This window comes from Pinus tabuliformis, chromosome Q (genome assembly GCF_031772625.1).
Source record: "Pinus tabuliformis cultivar Carrire ecotype Pingquan chromosome Q, CPIR1, whole genome shotgun sequence".
Lineage (NCBI taxonomy): Eukaryota > Viridiplantae > Streptophyta > Pinopsida > Pinales > Pinaceae > Pinus > Pinus tabuliformis.
In genome coordinates, this window is record NC_142296.1 from 1013269442 (window position 1) to 1013296839 (window position 27398).

Below are 27398 nucleotides of genomic sequence, written 5' to 3' on the forward strand. Positions count from 1 at the left end.
GAAATAAATTGATGTTGTTCAAACCCAAAATGGTGGATGAGGCTTGTGTACAGAAAAATAACCTAGAAAACATAGGCTAGAAGAAAGGGTAATTAACTGGGTTGAAACAAAAGGAAAACCAAGAAGCTTCCAAAGAAGGGAAGATGAAATGGAAAGGGGTGGGGTGTGCAAAAATAAAATAACTACTTCAAATAATATCGCAACAACCATTGCAACCATTGTAACATTGATGGACATACTGAAGAGAAGTGCTAGAAACTACATCTGTAACTTAACTCAAAGAATTGGAAGAAGGACGGGAAGAATAAAATTATCATGGCCACAAATTTGAGTAATCAGGTGGGATGTAGCTTGAACATGAATGAGGATATTTTCTACACATCAATGTAGAGGGAGATCAATTTGAGTAGTCGTCAGCAATAAGAAGAGGAGATGAAATAACTCTTCCATATAAAGATATAGGTCATAAAGATGAAAATTGATGCTTTGTTCAACTCCAGATCCTAGGAAAATATCATTGTAGCAAAGCTGGTCAACAAATTTGGATTGGAGTTTCATGATCACTCATACATATCCAATGGGATGGATAAATATTGATGCAAAAATAAAGGTAGCCAAACAATGTAAAATCCGCTTTGCAATTAGTGTTTATTTTATTGCTAAAGTAGAACCAGATGTAGTTCCACTTGATGTATGTAGAGTGGTGTTTAGAAGTCTCTATATGCACATGCATGATGCAATATTCATGTGGAGAGCCAACAAAGTACTAGCCCATCAAGGATGGGAAATACTTCACCATCAATGCACATAAGGGCAAGTTAGATTTTCCCTTGTAAGTGCCAACCAATCAAACAAATTGATCAATTATAGAAAAAAAGTGTGTTTAGTTATTTTTAAGAGAAAATAATTCTGTAGAAGAATCGATGAGAGAAAATTCATCCTTACAGGGGGTGCACTAAGGAACAAAGACAACAATTGGAAGAGTTACTAAAGGCATACAAGGGATTGTTTCAAGAGACTAAAGGTCTACCACCCAAGAGGGAAGTGGAGGATGAGATCAAATTATTGCTAGACTATCCATTACCAAAAATTGGGCTATATAGGTAGTTTTTAATAGAAGCTAATGAGGTGAATAAGTAGTTTCCAAGTACTTCAACATGTGGGTCACCCATAATAATTGTGCCTAAGAAGGATGGGACTTGGTGAATGTGCATTGATTACAAGGCATTGAACAAAATAACGCTAAAGAAAATGTACCCCTTACCAAGGATAGATGATTTTTTGGATCAAATGCAATAAGAAAAATATTTCACCAAGTTGTACTTAAAATTAGGGAAACAACAGGTTTAAGTCAAAGAAGAAGATACATGAAAAGGGTCCTTCAAAACTAGATAAGTTCTATATGAGTGGTTAGTCATGTCGTTTGGTTTATGCAATGCACAAGCTACATTAATGAGGTTAATGAATGACATATTGCACCCTTTTCTAGATTCATTTGTTATTTTTTAATTGGAAGAGATACTGGTATATAGTGCTATCTAGAAGGAGCACATCTCACATTTAATGCAAGTGCTAGAGACATTAAAGAAGCACCAACTGCTAGAAAATATTAAGTAATGTGAATTACAAAACAACCCTTGGTGTATTTAAGATAAGTGATTGGTGGAGTGTTGAAGATATATATTGCCAAGATGGAGGTCATCATGAAGTAGTTGGTGCCTACCAATGTGTCTAAGGTTTGGAGTTTCATTGGGGTAGCACAATATCTGAGGAAATCCATAACCTTGTTTTCAGAAGTACTAGCACCACTCCATCCCATAACAGTGAATGGAAAGGGTTTCGAGTGGGGAAAGGGTCAATGGAAGTTATTTGAGGAGTTAAAGAATAAAATCAGTCACACACTAGTTCTTTGTTATCGAAGTTGCAACAACCCTTTGAAGTGGAGACAGTTATGAGTGGTTATGATATGGGAGCATTGTTGATGTAGGGAGGAAAGTCTATATGCTTCCATTATAAAGTATTTAATGGGGTAGTTCTCAACTACCCTACCTATGACAAGGAGTTCTATTCCTTGATACAATATTCCAAAAAGTGGAAGCACTATGTGATGGGAAAGAAGACAATATTCCATACTATATCACCAATTATTACAATGTGTACATGACCATAGTAAGTTAAAACAGACCAGGAATTATAGGTGGATGGGATTTCTTCAATAGTTTCATTTAATTATTAGGTATAAGAATGGAAGAACAAAAAAATTGGCTGACATGCCTTTAAGGATACCCACATCAAAGATCACAACTTTGGGTACTCTGATGCACATGGATCCTTTTTACCCATGATGCTAAGCTAGATTCATGTACATGATGGTGAAAACATAGTTGAATACCATTTCTAGAATGAATTACTATATAGGTTGGATAAGTTATGTGTTCATAAAGGTTAACAACTGTAGCTAATTAGAGAGACTTACACCTCCAATATTGTGAGGCATTTTGGTATAGGGAAAGAAGAAGCCTACATCAATCAGAATGGTTATAGCTATACAGGAAAAGCACAGTTGTAAGAATGGATGTGTATTATATGCAGTTCATATGCTAGTGAAAAAGGGAAAGAGGATGAGGATGATGAATTCTTGAAGAGGTATCTTGTTTTGTAGCAGTTTCAGGATGTGTTTCCTACAGATATTCTAGAGTTACCACCTCATAGGGAAGTGGATTTTTCTATTGAGTTGGTACCAGGACTAGCACCAACATCTAATAAATCATATAGGATGAGCACTCTAGAGTTGGTGGAACTAAAGTTGCAACTTAAGGAGATGTTTGGTAAAGGATATATAAGGCCAAGTGTATCACCTTGAGGTGCACCAATGTTGTTTCTAAAAAGAAGGATATTATTTCCAGATTATGCATTGATTACTGACAACTAAATAAAGTGATTATCAAGAACATGCATCCATTATTGTGGATTGATGATCTCTTTGATCAGTTGAACGGAGTTGCAATGTTTTAAAAGATTGATTTGAGATCAAGATATCATCATGTGTGCATCAAATAAGTAGACATCTACAAGACTGTATTTTGCACAAGGTATGGGAACTATGAGTTTGTGGTGGTCCTTTTGGTCTTACCAATGCTCCAACCACCTTCATGTGTTTGATGAACAATTTTTGCATCCGTATCTATATAAGTTTATGATAGTATTCGTTGATTATATATTGGTATATTATAAGAATGAGGAAGAGCATGCAAAGCACCTAGTAGTAGTGTTGAGACTGTTGAGAGAGCATCAACTGTATGCCAGGCTCAACAAGTGTAGTTTCTTTTAGTGTCTGATTCATTACTTGGGACATGTTCTTTCCAAGGAACGGATAGCAGTGGATCTAGAATATTAAAGCTACCATGGAGTGGCCAAATCCTAGGAATGTGGATGAGGTCACATCATTCATGGGACTAGCAGGTTATTATAGGAGGTTCATCAGGAACTTCTCAAATATTGGCTATCCTATTATATCCTTGTATAGGAAATGGAAGAAGTTTGAATGGATTGAGGAGTGTGTAGATAGTTTTGAGCAACTAAAGCAGTTGCTTACTAATGCTCTGGGTTTGAAGATTGGAGATCCTGATAAGGAGTTTGTGGTTTGTACAAATGCTTGCAAGGAAGGACTAGGTGGGGTCTTGATGCAAGAAGGGAAAGTGTTATGCTATGAGTTAAGGAAGTTGAATGAGCATGATAAGAACTATGTGACTCATGATATTGAGTTGGCATCTATCATTCATGCATTCAAGATGTGGAGACATTATCTCCTTGGCAAGAGGTTTGTTCTGATGAGCGTTCATAGCGGACTGAGGTACTTGTTTGACTAACCCAATCTGAATTCTAAGCAAGCTAGATGGTTGGCGACTCTCAATGAGTTTGATTTAAAGATTAGGTTTAATAAGCACAAGGAGAATAGGGTTACATATTCTCTTAGTAGGAGAGTGTAGGTGAACCATATTTCAGTTGTGAGCTCTAATGGGACATATTTGCAGGATTAGATCTTACATGTAGGGCAACATGATGAGAAGTACTGATAGTTGAAGCAAAAGTTGTAGCAGTAGGGTGAAGGTGATAGGGATGAGGATTATAACTTCACAACCTATGGCTTGGTGAGATTCAAGAACATGATTTATGTACTAGATAACAGTGAGTTGAAGAAGCTTATATTGAGGGAGTTTCATGTTAAGCCATATTCAGGCCACCCAGGATATCAGAAGACTTTGACAACTATTAAGAAGTTATATCATTCCCCAAATTTGAAGAAAGAGGTGGTTGAGTTTATTGCAAGATGTTTGGACTGTCAATAGGTGAAAGTAGAATGTAAGAATCCAACTGGTTTATTGCAACCTATTCTGATTCCAGAGTGGGATTGGGAGGTCATTTCCATAGAATTCATTACAGGATTCGAGGACATCGAGACATCATGATTCCAAAATGGTTTTGGTTGATAGGTTGATCAAGGTAGCTCACTTCATTGCAGTGAAGTCTACTAATTCAGCTGGTGAGGTAGCTCAGATCTTCATCAGGGAGATAGTGAGGTTGCATGGTGTTCCCAATAAGATTATATTATACAAATATCCCAAGTTCACTTCCAAGTTTTGGGAGTTGTTTGTAGGCTTGGGGACACAGTTAGCTTTCAATATAGCTTATCATCTATGGACAAGTGGACAGACAAAGAGGATTAACATGATTCATGAGGATATGTTGAGGATTCATGTCATGCATCAGTAGAGAAAGTGGAAGGAGTATCTTCCACTAGTAGAGTATGCATATAATAATAGGTATTAGGAATCCTTGAATATGATTCCATTTGAGGCTCTCTATGGGTGGAGTTGCAGTACTCCTATTAGCTATAATGATCCAATGAACATAGTAATGATTAGACTAGATATGTTGGCTGAGATGGAGTAGGAGATGTAGGTTATTAAAAGGAATTTGAAGGTAGCACGATACATGAAAAAGACTTAAGAAAATAAACATAGAGAATTCAAGGAGTGCAAGTTGGGGAGCATGTGTACTTGTGCATCAAACCCAAAAAGAGATCCTTAAGGATTGGGTCATGTGCCAAGTTGGCACCTCGGTATTATGGGACTTTTGAGATCTTGGAGAGGATTGGACCAATGGCCTACAAACTTGCACTGCCACCAACGGTGAAATTCTATGATGTTTTCCATGTTTCGTTTCTTAAGAGATATGTCCAGGATGTTGATCATGTGATTGATTGCTCTATATTGCCGGTGGAACAAGAGGGAGAGTTCTAGCCATCACCACAATGCATATTGTAGTAGAAACAACTCATGCTCTGGAATAGAGAAATAGAGCAATAGAGCATGTTAAAGTGTAGTGGAAGCACTTTGGGCTTGATGAAGCCACATGGGAGATCACTGATCAGATGCAAGCATTATATCATTCTTTATTTGTTGGTTAAATCAAATGAGTTTTTGGTGTGTATATATATATATATATATATATTTGTGTGTGTGTGTGCATGTATATGTCATTGTAAATACCGCATTGAGATGTGTTATTAAGCCCTAATAAGCAGTATGTTTCTCATGTTTTTCATGGTTTTAAAAAATTGTCATTGCAAATACTGCAATGAGTTGTGTTGTAATGCTCCATAAGCAATATTTTTTGCTGGTCATAAGTCTTATCGAACACCAAGGATGGTGTTCCCCTAAGGGGGAGGAGTTTGTAACAATCACTAGTTGACTTTTCATGTAAATAAAATAAGACCAAGGTCATGGGACATGTATTCTAAGTTGAATGGTGGGAAAACATTATATTCGACATCACTTGGGGTTTAATAATGTCTATGGAAATTGGAAAAGGCATTGGCAAAGGCAAAGAGGAAATAATTGGCATTTAATTATGAGAAATAAAGTAAAATAGGAGAAAAGGAAGGTGAAGAGACACAAATACGCATGCAAGGGAAATTAGAGAGAAAATGAAGGAAAATGAAAGAAAAAATGATTCTGCAGGGATTCTTCATCCCCATTCTTGCTGCTTTGCCTAGTCTCGTCCTCCATAAAAAAATTGTCCTCTTTTCCTTTGCTAAAGTTCTCCAGTCTATGGGCCTATGTCCTTTCTACTTTAGCTCATTGAATTTAAGAGCCAACCCATTAAAATCATGCACCCACTAGCCTTTAATGGTTGTCCAAGTAATTTAGACTTCTTTTCTGCACAAGAAAACCTCAATCATCCCAAGCAAGCAATCCTGCTCCCCAACTCTGGAATCCATGTCCCTTTTCTTAAATTTTATATTTGTAAAAAAATATTTACAATGAATTTTAAAGAGAGAACCATGGGTGAGGTTGTCACATAATTTCCTCTTATTTCTATCTCACTCACACGGTCAAACTCCAAATCCCTCAATTACATGGAAAAAATCATTACATATACCTCTTATACCAAAACTCAATCTATTTAATTGAATTATCTAACAAATTCCTAATTTTGTTGAATATAATCACTTTACATAACAATCAAATTACACTCATCCTATCCTCTCTAACATCATAGATTCCTTCTAGGTTTACAACTAGAAAAATATTCCAATTTAATATAATTAAATAAACAAACTTCCTTTAGTAAATTAGTTTTGATGTAAGAAGTTCAAAAATGGGTTTGGATGGTATATACTCTTGCATTAGACTCCCAGGGAAGAAAATAATTGTTCATAAGCTTTTCAATGCTTGTGCCATACTTGGAAATATCTATTGTTGTCATCAAAGTGGCATCTTCCATCAATTGGTTTTTCCATTGGATCTTAGATATTGCATGGTGAAGTAAGTAATTTAGTTTGTTTTATCTTGGTATTATGTTCCATGGGATCAATGTTCTTGTGATAAATTAGTTTCTTTGTTATTTGATTCATTGTCCCTTGTGTAGAAATTCCCACTGTAGATCACCTGGTAATGCAATGTACTAAAGTAAAACACTTGATCTACTTCTACAAACAATTTCGCAGAAGCTTAATTGAACATGAGAAACATCAACCAAGAACAAGTATAACTGAGAATGAGAAGTAATCAACCATAACACAAAAGATATATCACTGGGGAAAGCACCAGCCTAAAACCCCAACTCTGTATTATCATACAAGTGGAAATCTTGTTCAAGTTACAAAAAGAATTAGCTCTCAAGCTATCCTGCTCTCTCTGCAATCAAACAATACAACTCATAGACTCAATAGACATAGAATATATCTTCCTCAAGCCCTCCAAGCCTCCTATTTCCTTGCACAGTTTTGATTGGGATCCAATGATATCACATGTGTGAATTGGCCTCATCACACTCATTGTAACCTCATGTCCAATAGTGCAATCCTTAAGGAATAATATTCCTTTTGCATGCAAGGAATATTCACAATAGAATATTCTTGCAACTGATAGTACACTGTCCCTCCATCTGATCTCAGTTGGGTCTCTGACTGAACTGACATGCATGAGTTATCCATGAGTGAATCTTCAGTTATCTGAAATACAATAGTTACATGCATGCAAGCATTAACTAACTGAACTCTCACTAATTTAACAAACTGTTAAATTAATCTAACTGGACTTGACTCAGTTAAATAAGCCAACTAATTACAACTCAATATTACAACTCACTCTTATCTCTTTAACTGATGGATAAATCCCTCAATCAATGGAGAAACTGTTGCATGTCCTCACATAGATTTCAATTTCATAATTCCTTAACTAATTAACTCAAGATAAATTAACTAATCAATTTACAAACTGTTGTTAATATCAAATTCAAATTTTACTTCCTATGTTTAGTCCAGGGACTGACTAAATTAAGAAGGGATCCCAAAATGCTATTTTTTTAGAAAAGCTATTTTTAGCACTTTCACTTTTCACCCATTGTTGCTAAGATCTCCAATGGCTGAACTGCTATTTATAGCCCGACTATTTATAACAGTGTTATTTTTAGCATTTTCTATTTTTATCATTTCTTGTTGCAAATCTCAACACCTTGCTATGGTAAACCGTTCCTCCAAGTATTTAATGAATAGAGATAGGTTTCTATTTCCCTTAATCATCTCAGAAATTGGAAACCTAAACTTCAAAGCCTAGGGTAAGTTAGTTTATTTTCCATATAGTGTTTTGATTTAGAATCACTTCAAAAAGAACCCTAAGATAGTATGTATCCTAGACTCCATAAGCCCTAGATTGAGAAGGCACTCGTTTATCTCACTTATGACCTTTTCTTTTTTAAATATAAAAAAATCATTTTTATTTTTTTGTCATTATAAATTAGGGTTAAAATATAAAACATTATTATATTTCATTGTATAATGACTTTTTGATATATGCCCTAAGGCTAGACATTGTTTAAAAGGGCATTAAAGAAGCAAAGTTGAAGTTTTTATGTTTTTTCTAGCAATTTTCTAGGGTTGACAACAAGGTTTTATTAGTTGCTTTATGCATTATTAACCATTAATTTTTTTTATGACTTTCCTTTAGTTTACACTTTAATTTAGCCTTCCTTTCATGTAGATTTTGCATAATTTTCAGAGCTAAATTTGTTGTTACAAACTATTATTTTGTTATAAATTGTTGATTCAAAACCCTAGTTTATGATAAGCTTGAATATTTCTTGATTTGGTGTGTTCAAGAAACCTATTAGAGACTCTTTAGGACAATCATAGCCTTTGGATTGACCCGTAGGTCCCTTGAACCCACATCTAGTATTTATTCCTTCACCCACTGCAAACCCTAATTTGTCATACTCATATTTGGAAAATCTATGTTGTACAATCCTTAGGGGACACTTCACATAAGTTCCTTTGGTTAATTGATCTGTGAGTCTTTCTATGGAAGTCTCCCTTACATTGTATTGTGTCCTTCATTAAAGAGAAGGGAGTAGTGACAATGGTGACACTCCTATATGTTGCATCTTTTCTAGGTCATCTAGTGAGACCTTGCACTAGTTGTTAGATTTCATTATAACAACACCGACAACTACAAGAGTGATGCACCCACTTCAAAGAAATATTCATTACTAATTCGAAAAATCATTGTGGCAATGAAGCCATTCATAGAATTTGGTATGATATCTATAAAAAAATGCAACATCTTTATTCATGGAGACAACAATGGTAGTGGATAGAGAATATTTTGAGGATTTTTATATTTTGATTTTCTAAATTATATACCTCCACAACATCATCAATTGATGTGGGCGAGGATGTTGTTGTGCTTGCAAAATTCCAAGGAAGCGGGAGAACCTTCATACCATGCAGACTATTTTCCCTATCCATGTTGATTTGAATTGTAGCAACAACTAACATATGCTTTAGGAAATGGAAAACATAATTGGACTTATCCCAAATTATGAAAGGTGTTTTGTTCAAAGCACAAAGAATGCAGTAAGAATCTAGTACATGTAGAAATATTTTATAGAACAATGAAATCCAAAGAGTACCTACAGAAACAAAAGGCCTATTTTTCCTCAACCCCTTGTGGTGGGACAAAATTATGGAAGAAAATATATTGTATGAAAGGTAGAGCTTAATCATTTATGATAAATTCCATTGACATATGGAAAGTCATCATGAAACTCATCGTAAAGAATCTTCCGAAACTATTTTCATGTTTCTTTCTAGCTATACACAGTGAGTTAAGATCTCTAAAAGTTAATAGGCAGTTGAGATGGATAGTAAGCATCTATGAATTAGCCTTATGAAACAATGTGCATGTATGCAACAATATATTTCCATAGTTTTTGAAGATCATACAATGTTCTCTATTTGCTAAGGGCTCATCCTGTGAACTTGTTTGTTCTTGAAGGTCGTGGTAGATATGAGAGCCTTGAAAAGGCTTGAACTATACGAATTTCTTATTTAATAGTGTAAATCCATCCTATAGCTAGGAAAAAGGTTTGAGTTGAAGACCAATACAAATTGTTTGTAAATTCATCATGCTATGTGCATTTAGTTGATGATGGTGTTGAAACAATAACATAATTTAAGGTCCAATATAATGTATTTTAATGTCGGTCCAGTGAACTTCTATAATTTTCATGATGAGTCTTTTGCTTAGTGATAGACTATATCTGAAGACAAAAATATTGATTAAGAATGCTACTGTAATTTCGCTTTTGATCTTAGTGAATGCACTGTAATATAGTAGAGAAATACTCAATAATTCTATTAAAACCTCTATAATTTACTCAAAATCATTGAGATACTTGTACACAAGCACTCAAAACATTGATTGAGACAATATCATAAGCTAAACATCTAGAGGAGAAAGGGGCAATTGTCTTCCTGAAACTCTTGATCTCATAGGGGATGCTTTAATGGAGAAACATATCACTGGTATTTCTTCTATGATTGTTTTTCTTTCCAAAATCATTTTTATTTAGTAGCAATTATTGCACATGATATCATCAAATCGTTATAAAATTTTTCTAGTTATTGCAACTTATAGTTCTTTCCCACTGTTGAGAAAGGTACCTAGTATTTAAAGGATCCATGCAAGTTTGTAGTTGTCATTACCTCAATTGTTACTGCTATAGAAGTTGCACTTGTTGTAGCTTCTCCAAAAACAAGGAAGGTTCACCCGTAAAAAGAGTTTGATCAAAATGTGTTTTTTCAACTTATTTATTAATTGAATGACACAAATCAAAATAAACATAACAAAGTAATGTTGGTAGATTGAGTGGGTCTAACTATTAAAAAATGTGTTTCCTTTTGGAGATCACAAGTTTGAACCATTAGGGTGGAATATTTCCCTTTTTGAGATCACAATTTGAACCAGTAGGGTAGGATATTCCCCTTTTTGAGATCACATGTTCGAACCAACAAGGTAGGATATGAGCACCTTGAGCAGGAACATATACAGGAAAAAAATGAAAGGGAAGTTATAAGATGCAAAAGGAGACATAAATCCATAGGGTCCTATCAACATAGAATTGAAGGGGTCTATATTTGAGGTCTTGACAGCTAATAACCATAGCAAAATGGAAATCAGAATTGATCTAGAAATTAATGATGAACAAGTATAGTTGTAAATTAATGTAAACTTCTTTAAAATATGAAGTATGCAATTTTATTCATCTATAGATTGAAAACCAAGAGAACAGAAAAGGGACAATCAAAGAGAAAATTAAGGAGATTTTATAATTGTAAAGGTTATTCCAAAATTTTATAATATAGGTAGATGTCATTGTTGTTTCACACACATGCACCTATACAATATTCCCATAGAAGAGGGAAAAGATTGAATAAACAAACATACTCACCTTCAACTAGTCAAGTATTATGTTATGTGGCATTATTGCCACATGGCTAAAATAAGTTCAACCAATCAAGTATTACATTAGGCGACACCATTGCCATATGGCTAAAACAAGGGAATAGGAAAGGAAGAGACTAAGAATATGAGGATTTTGTTGTCATAGAGTTTGGTGTATGAAAACTTCATGAAATATGTGCTTAGTCCAATCCAACAAAGGTTGAAGACTCTATTGTCAAATATTTTGGTTCTATGAAATTATATACAAATTCATTAGATGAATGAAGGAAAAAGAAGTTAGTTCATTAGATGAATGAAGGAAAAAGAAGTTAGTTGCTAGGCATCCTACTACATGAAGACAAAGTAATCAGAAAAATAACATATGGCTCTTATCACAAGACAATACAACTCCACTCAAGCCCGTGTGACAAGGGAATGCAACTCCACTCAAGCCCGTGTGACAAGGGAATGAAACTCCACTCAAGGAAACAAAATAACTAACAAAAATACCAAAGAATAGATTTCATGTTGTTCCAATGACTATGTTTAAAAGATTAAAAAAAAATGCCCTTTCATATGTGGTTCAATAGCAAATGGCAAGTGGTTAAGGTTCAAATTAGGTGAAATGATTTGGTTCTATAGCAAATGGCTAGTGGTTAAGGTTCAAATTAGCTGAAATGATTTTAACTAAAAAAAATATTCCTCATAGTGAAATTTATAACTTAGCGTAAGGTACAAACCTTCCCACATAAAAATGTTCCCTAGTAGGTGATATTTATTTATAAATTTATGAAAACACAAGTGGCGCCGCCCGGACTTGAACCGGAGACCTTCAGTGTGTTAGACTGACGTGATAACCAACTACACCACGGCACCGCACGGTGATTTAAGAAAAACTTTCTTTCATAATTAATATGTTCACAGCATAAATGGGTAATAAGATTTCTTTTGCTGATAGTTACAGATAATCAACATTTTATGGAGAAAATATTACTTTTCCTTCGCATTCTATATCACCAAACTTTGATATTGTTGAAGAATTTATTTAGGTATACGTCAGTCGGTGGAAGTCAAGTATACTAAGTAGTTGAGTGTTTTAAATTTGATGTAGAAGTTTCGGTGGATTTTTTAAACAAATTACCTCAATTACTTACTTTATTCAATAAAAACAAATACCATTTCAAAATAAAAAGCTTTAACATTTTTTGACATTTTATTTTTCTTAGTTATTTTTATAACACCCTTTTTAATAAATAAATGATGAACCACGCCCGACACATAAATCAAACAAGTGAAGACAGAAGTCCAACAAATTTTACCATGAAAATCCAATTTGAAATGACATGACGATAGTGTATTATTATCAAAGTTTATGGCTCTCTGTGCTGTAGAGTCTTGCCCAGAGGCCTCTCTTCCTTCTGTTGCCTGCGTCTTATCAGTGAGTCACTCAGGAGCTGTTTTATTTTACTGGTGGCATTAGAAGATCCTTTCAATAATTGAATTCATGGAAGTTATAGGGTTGCCTAGGATATGCTCTAATTTTTTTTCCCTGGTTAAGAACTTGTTTTTTTAATGTAAGGAAATAGTTAATGATTCAAGACCGAGAGGCATTTTTGCAAGATTAAGAGTCTGCGCTTTATAGACCACTAGCAGATAATTCCAGTTGGCGTGGTTTTCATTGAATAATAGTGATGAGTTAGCTGGCATTTGGGGATAGTAACAAGTGATGGTTGTCCCCACTCCAGTTGGTGTTGTTTTCTTTGAATAATAATGATGAGTCACCCTACATTTGGGGATAATAACCAATGATGGTTGTCCCCACTACAGGTTTGACATCTTAGTTATAGTACGTTTTCCCACTATTTAAAAAGTAGTGAGAGTTTCTATCAAAGAGATAATAACTTCATAAGTTCACTTTAGATATATGGTATTTGCTTATGTAAAAAGTTTAATAGTTTTATATATTCTTTCTTCTTATTCAAAAATTTCAATTCATTATTTATATGATACATGTTGTAGGTTGCATCTTGGTTATAGGACCCTCTAGGTTGATTTGTTGTTGAAAGGATTAGTTCACCTAAAATAATTAAATAATGTTCTGAGTCGTGGGAAACCATCAATTAACCATCAAAGTATTGATTGACTTTTACAAATGAGTCGTGGGAAACCATCAATTAACCATCAAAATATTGATTGACTTTTACAAATGAACTAACTAGAGTGTTGATTATTCTCTTGGGTAACTCTCCTCAACTAGTTTGACATATATGAAGTAGTATGTAATTGTTGGAGAGTTGGGTAGAATAGAGATTATTGGACCTTTTTGTTTTCATAACATTTATTTCCCTTCTACTTCCAGAGGTTTGGTCTATTGGCCAACAAATGTTTTGCTAAGGCATTTGTGCTGCTGTGCAGGTCATAGGTTTAAACCTTGCTTTACCTGTGCTCCGTTATTGGGGGGTGGATGGTTGCACCTGGGGGTTATAATGGCAGTCGACGAGTAAAGGTGAGTTGAAAGCAAAACAAATTATAGCTGATGCTTTACAAGATACTCTACTTGCATATGTTGGGAACTTGAGAAGGTCTAAAGACATGTATGAGGTCAACAATTTTAATGAAATCCTCACCTTGAAATATCAACTCAAAAACATCAAAATGAACAAAGGAGAGTCCATACCATCCTACATAATGAGGATCTCTTGTATTAGAGATCAATTGCTAAGAGTTGGAGAAGTTGTTCTTGACAGGGAACTGGTGGTCATGACTCTAAGAGGTCTCCCTCCTATTTGAGAAACATTCATCACTACTATAAGCAACACAAATGTCCTCCCTTCATTTGATGAAATTGTTGGAAAGCTCACTCAGGAAGAGTCAAGGATGATAGGAAGAGGAAGGATTCAAAAGCATGAAGAAGGAGAACTTGCTTATACATCGCTCATGACAAGAAGAAGAAGAAAGGGAAAGGAAGTCCATCAAATTCAAGAAAGCCTCCTCCTCGAAATTCTGGTGGAAGAAAGGAATATGTGAACATTGAATGCTACAATTGTCATAAGAAAGGGCACTATGCTCGAGATTTCCCCAAGAAGAACAGTGGACCACGTTATAATACTAGAAGCATCAACAATAGGTTCAATTATCAAAGAAGGAGAGATGACCGAAGGAATGACCGTGATGGAAGAAATGATAGAAGAAGAAAAGATGCTCCAAGTGACTATGAAGAAGATCGTCATCCACAAAAGAAGCTAAAATTCTCAAGGTATGCAAGTAATGTTGCGAATCATCTGAATATAGTCTTATTTCCGCTGTTACTAGTTCATCTCCTCCGGATTTGTGGGATAGTTGGTTGGTTGATAGTGGAGCCACTCATCACTTCTCTCGTTACAAAGAAGTTCTCTCTAGCTTGGTAGAGAGGGAGCCAAATTTGAAAATCATTCTTGGAGACAACTCCACTCATCCCGTTAAAGGTTTTGGATTCGTCAAATTTCATTTGAATTCTGTGAATCTATTGTACTACATGATGTAATGTATGTGCCTGGTTTAAAGAAGAATTTGGTATCAATATTCGCTTTGGAAGACAAAGGGATGAGGGTTGCTTTCATTAAAGAAAAGGTTCTTACTTGGCCTGTTGGATCACTTATGAGATATGCATACACTTTGGGAACAAGATATGAAGGGCTCTACAGGCTCACTAGAAGACCGCTACTAGCATTGGTTCATAATACAAATCATCTAAGCAAATTATGGCACCGAAGGTTGGCTCATCTTCATTATGATGCTCTTTCGAAATTGGAGAACTTGGTCTCAGGGATTCCAAAGGTTCAAGCTCAACATGATGGAGTATGTCCGAGATGTGCTAGTGGAAAAATGACAAGGGAACCATTCCCCTCTAGTGAAAACAAGACCACTGACATCCTCCATCTCATTCATTCCGACATATGTGGACTGATGCCTGCACACTCTATTAGTGGATATCTCTACTACACCACATTCATTAATGACGTTTCAAGAAAGACATGGATATACTATTTGAAGCATGAGGATGAAGCCTTCAAAAAATTTCAGAGTTCAAAGCATTGGTTGAAAATCAAACAAGGAAGAAGATCAAAATATTCAGGTCTGATAATGGTGGAGAATACATGTCAAATTAATTCATTGACTTTTGCAAAAAGGAAGGTATCGAGAAGGAAACAATTGTGCCATATATGTTATAGCATCATTTATCACCCTTGTATACTTGATGCTCTGATTCATGGCCTCGGGCAACCCTTTCCCTTCAGACTTGGTCTTTTTACTAAAAAAACATTATTTTGAATTCCACACGCAGTTTCCTCTATACCCAACCCACGTACACACTCGGGTTCACCTATACCCAACCCGAGTGTGTACGTGGGTTGTGTATAGATGAACCCACGTGGAATTCAAAATAATTTTTTTAGTAAAAGGACCAAACCTGAAGGGAAAGGGATGCCTGAGGCCATGACTCAGAGCATCAAGTATACAAGGATGATAAATGATGCTATAACAATATACTCCCGAACAAAATGGTCTAGTTGAAAGGAAGAATAGTTCTATAGTGGAAGCCACTAGAGCGATGATTCATGATCAAAAGTTGCCTAAACTTAATTGGGTCGAAGCTTCACATGCTATCATATATGCTCAAAATAGGGTGCCACATCAAGCTTTGTAAAACAATACTCCTGAAGAAGTATTTACAGGTGTGAAACTCGACATTAGTCATCTTTGCATATTTGGAGGTCTCGTATATTTCCATATGTCGAAGGACAAAAGGAACAACTTGGAAGTTACAGGAGGAAAAGGTACATTTGTTGGGTATTATGAAAATTGTAAAGCATTTAGAATATATATTCATAGTCAAAGGAAGGTCGAAATTAGCAAGGATGTTACATTTGATGAAGATTCTGCTCTTGGAAAAGCAAGAGACCTTCCTCCGCCTCCTCCCCCCAAGAAGAATGGTGATATGGATATCTTGGATGGCCCATCCATGCCTGAATCTGAGACTGATATTTTTGATGATCCCATGGATCCCTTAGATTCTCCTCCTGTTAATCCTCCTACTAGGAAGAGACCACTTTGGCTCTGTGACACTCTTCGAGTTGCTAATAGTCATGTGCCCTTCTGAAGATCGTTTAGAGAAAGGAAGAAGCCATATAGGTACCAAGGATATGTTGTAGCCATGAGCACTATGATTCAAGTCAAACCTTCCAAATTCGAAAAATTCGTAAAAGAACAAGTTTGGAAAGATGTTATGGCAAAGGAATATGAATCTATTATGAATAATGACATATGGGATGTTGTGTCGAGACCAAAGGGGAAATCCATGGTAACTTCGAAGTGGATATTCAAGATCAAGCATGGAATTGATGGAAGAATTGAAAAATACAAGGTGAGGTTCGTGGCTTGAGGATTATCCCAGAAAGAGGGAGAAACTTATGATGATATATTTGCACGCGCGGCTCGATATACAACCATTCGTTCGATAGTTTCCCTTGCCACAAGTCAAGAATAGACCCTTCATCAGATGGATGTAAACACCGCATTCCTCCATGGCATGCTACAAGAAGAAGTATACATTGAGCAACCACTAGGATTTGAAGTAGAAGATCAAAAGACACACGTTTGTAGATTGAAGAAGGAATTGTATGGTTTGAAGAAAGGCCTAAGAGCATGGTATGCCTGCCTAGATAGTTATTTGGTGAAGCTAGGATTCACAAGAAGCAACATCGATCCTAACCTCTGCTTCAAGGTAGTCCAAGGTATGCCGCTGATTTTGGTTTTATGTGTTGAAGATCTATTCTTGACAGGTAATGAGCCTCTGATGATCGAGCGTAAGAGGGATCTACCCTCTGAATTCCAGATGAAGGACCTTGGACTCATGCACTATTTTCTAGGCCTTGAGGTAAGGAAAAAGCCGGTAAGATTTTCTTTTCACAAGGAAAATATGTTGTGAAGTTGTTGGAAATATTTTGAATGATAGAATGTAGGTCCCTACCCACACCGATGGAAATGAACTTAAAAAAGTTATGTGCAGAAGCTGTATGACCCAATTTGGCAAATCCATATGAGTATAAACAGTTGATTGGGGCTCTGATGTTCCTTGTGAACACCTGTCTGGACATCTGCAATGTAGTGAACATGTTGAGTCAATTCATGACCGAGCCTCTCTATGCACATTGGACCGCTACCAAAAACATTTTGAGATATTTGCAAGGAATGCTTACACTTTGTCTAAGATACTCTGTCGAAGATGTTCGACTTCATGGATACACCAATGTTGACTTGGCAGGAAATGTTATTGACAAAAAGAGTACGTCAGGATGTTGTTTTAGTCTTGGATATGCCACGATATCTTGGATGAGGAAGCAGAGGTCTGTAGTATTGAGTGCAATCGAGGCATAGTATATTTCTGCTAGCATGGCTAGTTGTGAAGCAGTTTGGTTGAGGAAGCACTTCGAAGAGCTATTTGAGCAAGTCCTAGACTCTACATTACTATATTGTGATAACAAGAGTGGGATCTGTCTAGTAGAGAATCTTGTGTTTCATGACAACTCAAGCCACGTAGAGATCTGATATCACTTCATTCGTGATATGGTACAGAGAGGAGTCATTCGACTCCATCACACATCGACAGATGAGCAGATTGCATATATTCTCACCAAGGCTTTGTAGAAAGGGAAGTTCTTGGACTTTAGAGAGAAGCTTGGAATAATGGATGTGCCCCTCCTAATAAGGGGAACCACTGATCGAGGACACTGATCCATACTCTTCCCCCTTGGGCTCCCGGGGTTGAGGGAACTTTGGACAATAGGGTATCACCCCTATCTGTTACCCCTAAGGTTGGAGTAGTAGCTCACCCTATCTTGTTCTTTGCAGAGTTGTTGTAGTGTTACAACCACCCTCCAAAATTTTTCCTTAGCTTTGTTTTGGAGCCTCCCTACTGACCATCCTCAACAGCATGTCTTGCACTGTCAAGCACATCAACTTCAACTGTTTCATAGAGTCCCGTCAGCCTGTGCATGCAAGTTTCTTCCACCCCTTCATAGGCTGCTTTCCGGACTTAGTGTCAGTTGCTGGTTGAGAAGATCCCTCTAGGAATTGTGCAATTCTGGAGGGGAAACAACTTTCCCTTCAAAAATTGCGCAAACCTAGTTGGACACCCAGCCGGGCTCCAGAATTGCGTAATTATTCCTGACAGTCTTCCTCTCAAAAATTGCGCAATTCATCCCAGGACAGTTGCTCAGCCCAAAAATTGTGCAATCTTGGGTAGCAGTCACCTGCTGCTCCCATAAATTGTGCAATCCCTTTGGGACAACCAACCCAACAACTAGTAGAAATTGTGCAAATCCAGCCAGGCAGCTTGTAGAGCTCAGAAATTGCGCAATATAGTCAGACAGGCTTCCTTGAGAAAATTATGAGGTCTGACCCAGGACAACTACTTATCCCAAAAGTTGTGCAATCTTGGGAAACAATCACATGTTCCTCTCAGAAATTGTGCAATCCCTCTGTGACAATCACCTCTGCTCAGCCCAAAAACTGCGCATATTTTCTTCCCAGGCTTGCAGACCGATGCATGTGCCTTCAGGTTGACCGGTTCCCTCTGGGACCAAGAAAAATTGATTTGCATGCATGGATTGCTTCTCCCAAGGCAGCATGCAAAGACATCCCTTAATTTAGGGATATGTTTTTAGCAATTGGAGGTTACATGCAAGGATCATTTTAGAAACCTCCCACCAAGTGTCACTTTTCCTAGATTTGTGGTATGCGTGTCACAACCTCAATTTTATTAAAACTCATCAACCGAACGCTGCAGAGCTCATTCCTCACATCGACCTTGCAGCTTTGACGTCCCACATTGCATCTATGAGTCTTTGGCACATTCAACTTAGCTGTTCGGGGTAAGACCGCTTTTCATGTATAGCGCTAGGTTTCTATCGCTTTTTGTGTTTCGCTTCATGTGAGTGATGTCTGCTTGATTTTGGTAAGCGCTTGTTGTCATTTTGATGTATGTTATCTTGTAGAAGCACCGTTTCAGTTTTCGTTCGCATCTCACTGCTGTCGCATGAATGACACTGTTTCTGCACAAACGATCGTCGTTGTGGCGACTCGCTTCACACACATGTATGCTTTCTTGTTTTCTGAATCCTGCACTTGCTATTTTCATGTATGATCATTCACTCTTGTTTGCACTCATCTCATCATGCATTCGGACTTCTCATGTTTTCAGTCGCCCATCGACCGATCTGGGTTGTCTTGGCCCGGACCGTGCTTGCCCAGCTAGCACTATGCATTTCCGGAAGCATAGGCTCTGCCTTCCCTCTAGAAATTATGCAAGTATGGCCCAACATTGACCTTCAGGCTTGCATTTCACAATTCTTGGAGGTAATGTTCTACTGGCCCCAGAAACTATGCAATGCAGTTTGCTGGTTGTATGTCAATATTGACTGAAATTGCGCATTGCGTAGTGTCAGTCCTCAATAAGCTAGGCTCGATTGTGCATTATGCAGTTCCAGTAGTTAGTCAGCCCCTGACAACCCAGACTGTGTCTTGCGCAATTTTGGCAGTCAGTCTCCCAACCTCCCAATGAAAATTGCACAATCTTCACAGATAGTCACACATGTATGTTGCATGCCAGTCCTCTAGTTTGTTTTGGTTTTCGATTGACAAATTGATTGTCATGAGTGTTGCTATGTCTCCAGGTATAACAAGTGTTCGTCTGCCTCTCGGCAGCACAGGTACAATGGCTTCTAGGAGAGAAGAGTCAAAGGACACCATTTAGAGCACACTTCGGGATGTATTCGATCAAGGGTCTATGAACTTGCCTATCTATGAAGACATCAAGTTGTTCATGGACAAGGATATCAAGATGAAATGGCAACAACATCATAATGAGCATCACCATCAACAACAGCTAAAGGCAAACACCTGCACGTGACAAATGCAAGAGGAAGGTTGTTGACAACATAGAGGCGGAGCAAAGCTGCAAGTTCGAAGCAGATCCACTCATGACAAAAGCAACTTTTTAGATTGAGGCTATGAGGTGACAGACAAAGATCGTGTGAAGGCAAAGAAAGGAACATAGAAGGAGTTGCATGCGCTGAAGCAACATCTCGAGGAAGAACAGGAGCTGCACAGACAAGAGAATGAGTTGTAGCAGGAACATGTACAACAGGGGGTGCAACATGCACAAATGGATAAAATTGCGCTCGTACAAGTTATAGATCCATCCCAACAGCTGGCATGGAGCAGACAAGGTGAGCAGTGTTGTTAATTGCATGCAAGGGAATTCAACAGTGTTATCACCAAAAAATTGATCATCTAGCCTAATTTACTAGATGGATCGAAGTACACCATGTAAAGCCAATTTTACCATAGTAAAATTGCTTTCACTGAGAAATTACTTAATAAACAACCCTTGTTAAGTAATTTATAGTTAATTCCATGAAGAATAATTAAATAAATCACTATTTATTTTATTTTCTTATAGGAATAATTAATTAAACCGTTGTTTTATTATTATTCTTGTCAAATTTGACCCAATCATGAAAAATAAACAGATAAATCATTAATTATCTTATTTTTCTACAAGAATAATTAATTAATCATTAATTAATTATTATTCTTTGTCAAGTTTGACTAAATCCCTTAGGAATAATTAAATAAATCTTTATTTCTTTATTATTCCTTAACTAATTCCTTGAGATGATAAATAATTTATTTATTTATTTATTATTTCTAAATAAAATTTTAAATACTTTTTCCCTTCTAACCAAATATAATAAATTATTCCAAGTGGTTATTCCAAGAATGGGATCAATAATACTTTTTTTATTGCTCATTATTCAAGGATAACTCAATATTTTGTTATAAATAGAAGATTTTTCCATTCATGATTCACTTTTGATTATTTTCATTGTTGCACCCATGTTGTAACTCTGATTATTTTCATTGTCGCACACCATATTTTGGCTGAGTTTACACATTATAGAGGAGAGAGACTCTACACAAGCTGAAGATGTTTGAGGATAGCCAAGAACCCATCCCAGAGGGGGGGGTGGTAGCATCTATTTGTTCCCTTCACAGGTATTATAATAAAATTATTCTTTACATATTTGGTTTCCATTGGATGATTGGAGTTAGTACTCTTTCTTTTTGCTATTTAACTATGATTGTGGCATAGATCCAAACTTTAGCAGGTTTTGTTTCTATCAGTTGTTGCAGATCTACAATGTTTAGCAGCCATTTATATTGTTGAGATTGTTTGTCATCCACAATCTTAAGTGGGTTCTTTTCTTACATTTTTGAGAAGAAAACACTACAACAAAATTGGCAACTCCACTGGGGATTTTCTAATTATTTCCAATCACAAAATTAGCGACTCCCTTGGTTTATACTTTAGATCTAGAAACCTGGGTGACCTTTAGTTTTCAGCTTAGGGTTTCTTTTTTTTCAATTCTTTTAATATTTCCTAGTTTTTTTAACCCTAGATCTGATAAATGTTTTACTTCTGCAAGCTTTCTGGTCTTTTCCGTAGGTCACAAGAACCAGCTATGACAAAGGAAACACTCTTTTCCAAGATTTGCCGACTGAGATCCACAGAGAAAAAATCACACTTTTTGGCCCAAAAAGTGCGATCTAGAGTCCAGAACGCACTAAAAATCCCAAAAAGTGTGATCCCTACTGAGAAACAGGTCAATACCTGTGATTTCTCGGTTTTAGGGTTTTTCTCAGATTTGTTTCTGGGTTTTGCAGAGAGTTGTCTGCTGGGTTGTTTGACCTCTGTCTCAACCTATTTAGGCCTTGATCCACTCTAATTTACTTGTCGAAGTTGAATTTAGCCTCCCCTAGGTCTTCTAGTACACTTCCACCTTTCTAGGAGGAGTTTAGCTGAGTGAGTAGTCTGAGTTTCTGCAACACTTTCAATGAAATTTTCCATATCTATGCCATTTTGTTTCAGATCTATTAAGATAGGTTGTTACCATCTATAGTTTCACATTTAAACTTGTTTGGTCATTTTCCTTAGGGTCCCATCGGTTGCCCTAAGTGTTTCACCCATCTCCCTATCTTTTTGCAGCGATCTTCCTCTCTGGTTATTTGCTGTTGTTGCACCACTTTCTAGCAGCTTAGTGTCACTTGATCCCAATGACACCAATATTTAGATCTCTTGACCATTTTAGTGTATTTCCCATCGATTTAACCACCAACCAACACAGTGTTTGCAAACCCAGTTTGGGTGGGGTTTAGTTAATTTTTTTGTTGTTCATTTTTTGTTATTAATTTCAGTTTATTTTTGACAAGATTTTTTTATTTTTTTTACAAACACGATATGAGCTTAATCAATTAATACACTTGCACACACAAGCACACCTTAAGCAAATGGCGCTTGGTTTAAATCACCAAGCCAAGACTTAACACAATAAATTTATCTCCCTGCATTGAGACAAAGATATATTGTTGATCTCCCTTCACCATTTTTGTTTCATGTGTGTCCTACCACCATTGCACCACCAAGGCATTTGTCACAGAGACTATTATGACTTCACCCTAGTTTCCACTTGGGCATATTACCCCTCCTCACCGGGTTCGAGTTCATAGCCCTCCGAGTCCCCATACCAACTCTTCTCCTGGTCCTTCTGATTCCTCATCTAATTCCAAGCCTCCTTCACCACATATCATCACCATGTCTGGACCCACAGCTGGTGCAGGAACCCAACCTGGTGTTGGCTCCGGTTCTATCTCAGTGGTCACATTAAGCGGAACAGTCTCAAGAACCGTTCCGGTAGCCCCCATGCTCCCCTTTATGGATGTGTTAAGTCTACCGGATTTTAACTAGTTGATAAATGACCCCCATAAACCATGATGCTGGTTGGCCCTCTATGCTGACTAAGCTTCTCCCAGACATCCCAAAGTTTGAGTGTAATGCTAGAGAGGATCCTACCAACCATGTCCACTACTTCCACATGTGGTGTTCGTCCAACTCCATAACCGATGACTCCATTCGTCTTTGGCTCTTCCAATGCACACTCACTAGAGACACTGCAAAATAGTATGTAGACTATCCCTTCACATCTCATTCCATTTTTGCAATGCTTCCTAAAGCGTTCCTTTCATATTTTCAGTTACCTCTCTGGTACAAAATTGGTACAAAGCTATTGACCACATTCTGTCAGTCCTCCACCACTCACCTTTCTAACCATGTTCAAGAGTGGTGTCGAAGGAGGAGCACATGTCATGCCCCACCTTTCGAAGATTGTGTCTATCTAGATTGGTTTCTTAGGAGCATTTTATCTCCCATTGGAAAAGATGTCGCATCCCATTTTCCTCAGACCGAGGAAGAAGCTCTCCAAACCGCTTTGAGATATGATCTGATATATGCACAATCTGGTTATGTCTATACCTTCATTCCAGATCTTCGTCGTCATGGAAGTGCCAATGCACTGGGGCCATCTCACACCGCCGATGGTATCATTGGATACCTTTCACACTCTTCGCCATATACTCAACAAAGTTATGGCTACCCGTAGAGGGGCACCAGTTCCTCCAACACTTATGCCCCTCCTGCTAGCAACATGTTTCCAGGGTCCCAATCCGTCTACCAAAATATTTCTCCTTCTTATGCATAGTCTAGCACTCCAGCCCCTCAAGAATCAGCGCAACAACCTCCCATGCATCCTCAGCCCTAGCAGCCACCGCCTCCTTAGGGTCAGGTGTTTGCACAACAGAGTGCTACCAATCCCCCAAATTCGAAGAAAAAGAACAAGGGGAAGGGTAACAAGGGTAACCAAGGTAACTAGCCTAGTGAACTCCAGGGGAACCAACCTAACACCAACAACCAGCAATAGGGTGACCAACCCAAGCAGAACAAGGTTATTCATACGAACAAGCCTTATGCATGTTGTGGTGTACATGGCCATTATACACATGAGTGTCCTCTCTTACCCTAGATGTGCCAAATGTGGGAAGCTCAAGCAGCTTCTAGAGGTCAACAATCACCTCAGAATCCTGCGCCATCTCAACCGGAAATGCTCACAAATCCTTTCCATGAACAAGGATTTGTTGCTGCTCAACCTCAACCAGGTCAAGTAGCCCATCTCCCCCAACCTTCTGGTCTTGGTGACTACCATATCCTTATGATAAATTTTGATGAGGTTAGTCCCTCCAATCAATAACCAGCTCCTCAGCACTCTGTTTTTACCCTCTCAGCCAATCCTTTTGGCTCCACCCACCCAGACCTCTTCCGTTTGTGGGTGCCTATATGATTTTCCCACCGAGGACTGTTCCTCCAAGTCTCAACCATCCAAGAGTCGCTCCGTCGGAGCATTACCCTACAAGCTAGATACATTTCTTATTCCCCCCTTTGGGAACTTTTTCTGTACCTGTCATGGCTTTGTTGGTCCTTCCTAACATGACCCTGGGGATCCCAGTATCGTACATCGATCCCCCTGCGAACATTTCACCCGGTAATCCAAGACCATATCATGATTTGACCCCAGTATAATCGGTCCCCATGACCCCTGTTGTTGCTTCAGTTCCATCACAACCTCAATAGGAACCAGCTCTTGTTGCGAAGTCATCTGGCCAAGGGGGTAAAGCTAAGAGAAAAGAACCTAAGGACAAGGCTCTCCAAGCTCCTCCAGCCCCTAAGGCCCCAAAGCCGTCACTCCCGTGCGCTTTGTGTAAAGTTGTTGGGCATGCCACCAACAATTGTTGTGAACTTCCTCAGTTTAAACCTTTGGTTCATGAAGCGTTCCCTGAGTCAAATATCCCAGAATTCCATGTTAACTTATCAATCCCACCTAAGAAACTCAAAACATTGTGCACACATCACCCTTATTCCCTATGTGATCATCATGGTCACTATTCCCATTGTTGCCTTCATCTCAATGAATTTCACGATTACCTTGGAGCGATTCGCGAATACGAGGCCACTCGTAGTGGGTCATCTACTCTACTCGTGGATTCTGGTACCACTAGTCAACCAGAACAGGAAGACTCTAGCCCCCCTATTGTGATCCCTCACCCCAATGTCGAGATGATAGAAACCATGGTCCATATCCTTCACCTATCATCATCTTTGAGTTCCTTGCAGACAAACCTTTCAGATATTTTCGTGTGCACTTCTATCGAACCTCTTTTGATAGAATCCTAGGTCTCAACATCTGTAGATTCACCATCTACCAACCTATCGTCTACCATTCTAGATGATACGTATGTGAACCTTCTCTCTCAGGTTGATGCACCAGGTAATGCCACCTCATAATGTAGTCAATCTTCCTCCCGTCTGTCCATCTCTCAGCCTGATGAGGACAAGATGGAAGCTATATCTACCACTGATTACCCCTACCCTTAAGCAAGGGGTCATTTCTTCAGAGGATTTTGAAGGCCATTTCCTTCCTAATTATCCCAATGCGCTCTACCTCAAGAAATTTCACTCATAGCACATCCCTTTGATTTGTGTGTCTTTATTTCTGCCATGAAGTTAGGTAGATTGCATCATCTCATCAGTTGTATTTTGCACCTTTCAGATGGATCCATCATCCACACCGTATATCGGTCATGCTGACGGTGCAATTCGCTTCTTCTGGAATCTAGCCTCGACAACCCAGGCCATTTTTACCCCCTTTCATATGCTAGTCCTTTCAAATGGTGTGTCCATTGGATCTACCACCAATAATTAGGCTGAATATGATGCAGTGATAAGTTTGTTAGTTGATGCCATTGCTCATCGCATCCTTCATCTTCATGTTTGTTTAGATTCCTTGCTACTTGTAATGCAATTGAATGGTGTGTATCATGTGCATAACCAAGTCCTATTTAGAAAATATCTACAAGTGAAGCTATTGGTATGTGAATTTGAAACCATTACATTCAATCATGTGCCTAGAGCCTAAAATCACTATGTAGATACCATCACAAACAACATTCTAGATTGACATTTATCACATGTATACCACAAAATATAACAAAACAAATGGAAAACCATCATCATCATATAAAATGCATAATTGTATTATGTATCATAAAAGTGTTTGGAGCCATAGATCTAAATACATCTGACATGCCCATAACATGTAACAAATATCACAATCAATGGGACCCACATGTCCCTGCATCTAGTCACTGTCTGGCGGATCTCGTGCCAAAGGCTCTGCTCCACCTGCACGTAGATCATGTACTACCTAACCTATCATCGCCACGCGCCGCACGACACCTCACCACTCTGAGAGAAGACTGGTGCACTCATCTGTGTACCGATCTTCTAAGTCATGCCATCCACGCTTTGAAACCCCTGTCAAGAGTACATCAAACCTACAATGCCAATCAACAAGAAACACAGTATCCCCACCTACGATTTGTAGCCCTAGGCGTTGCGGCTCGACCTGCATATCCTGCCGGCTTTACCAGTGTTATGTCTGCATACAACATGTTTCACACTCAGTACCATATACATGTGATAGAAATATAAAATAAACCATAAAAATATAGTAACTTAATACTTACCGTCTAGTCCCCATGCTCGCCCAGGTGGAAGTGGCAAGTCAGGATCCCCCTGATAGTTCATCCCGCTATAAGGGTAATCGTCAATGTAAAGGGGCATCTGATCCCAATGTGTGAAAAACTCAGGTTGGAACACCCGTCCGACTCCCCCTCCTCCTCCTCTTCGCAGTAGCTACCCCCAGTGGTGCATCCTGGGCTCCTGTGGGCCCCCATCTTGGATCTGTACATGAGGACGGATAGTGGGTATCTTCTCAAAGAAGAATGCACATAGTACTGTACCAAAATCACAGTCATGATTCACCTGCCTCTTGCAAAGACTCAACTATTGTTTCACTGACGACAACATCATCTGGGCCCACCCATAGTAGGTCCCAGCCAAAACACTCTCAACTAACATCATCTTCCCACCAGTGATGTGGTGGAACACCTGGCTGCCTAAGACCCGTAAGACTGTTGCGACCATAACCTATGTCTCTAGCCTCTCTAGATCAACAAGCAGGATAGTCGTGCCCTTGACACGAACACCCCATCGATAATGGCGCTCCACAAACTCAGTAATGTTCCTCCCACGAGGTAACACCAGATGAATACCCCCCA

General features: G+C 38.1%; 1 protein-coding gene and 1 non-coding gene across 2 annotated transcripts in view; both read right to left on the minus strand.

Moving 5' to 3' along the window:
- The window catches only part of LOC149222931 (uncharacterized), a 37784-nt gene extending 10919 nt beyond the window's left edge, over window positions 1-26865 (minus strand). The window contains exons 1-2 of the mRNA XM_089387722.1: window positions 26805-26865; window positions 26654-26716 (exon numbers count right to left, since the gene is read on the minus strand). Of these exons, the coding sequence (XP_089243848.1) occupies window positions 26654-26716; window positions 26805-26865 (124 nt within the window). The remainder of the gene's footprint in view (window positions 1-26653; window positions 26717-26804) is intronic.
- TRNAV-AAC (transfer RNA valine (anticodon AAC)) lies at window positions 12091-12164 on the minus strand. The gene has a single exon. It is a non-coding gene; the product is annotated as a tRNA-Val (tRNA).
- Window positions 26866-27398: the final 533 nt, after the last annotated feature.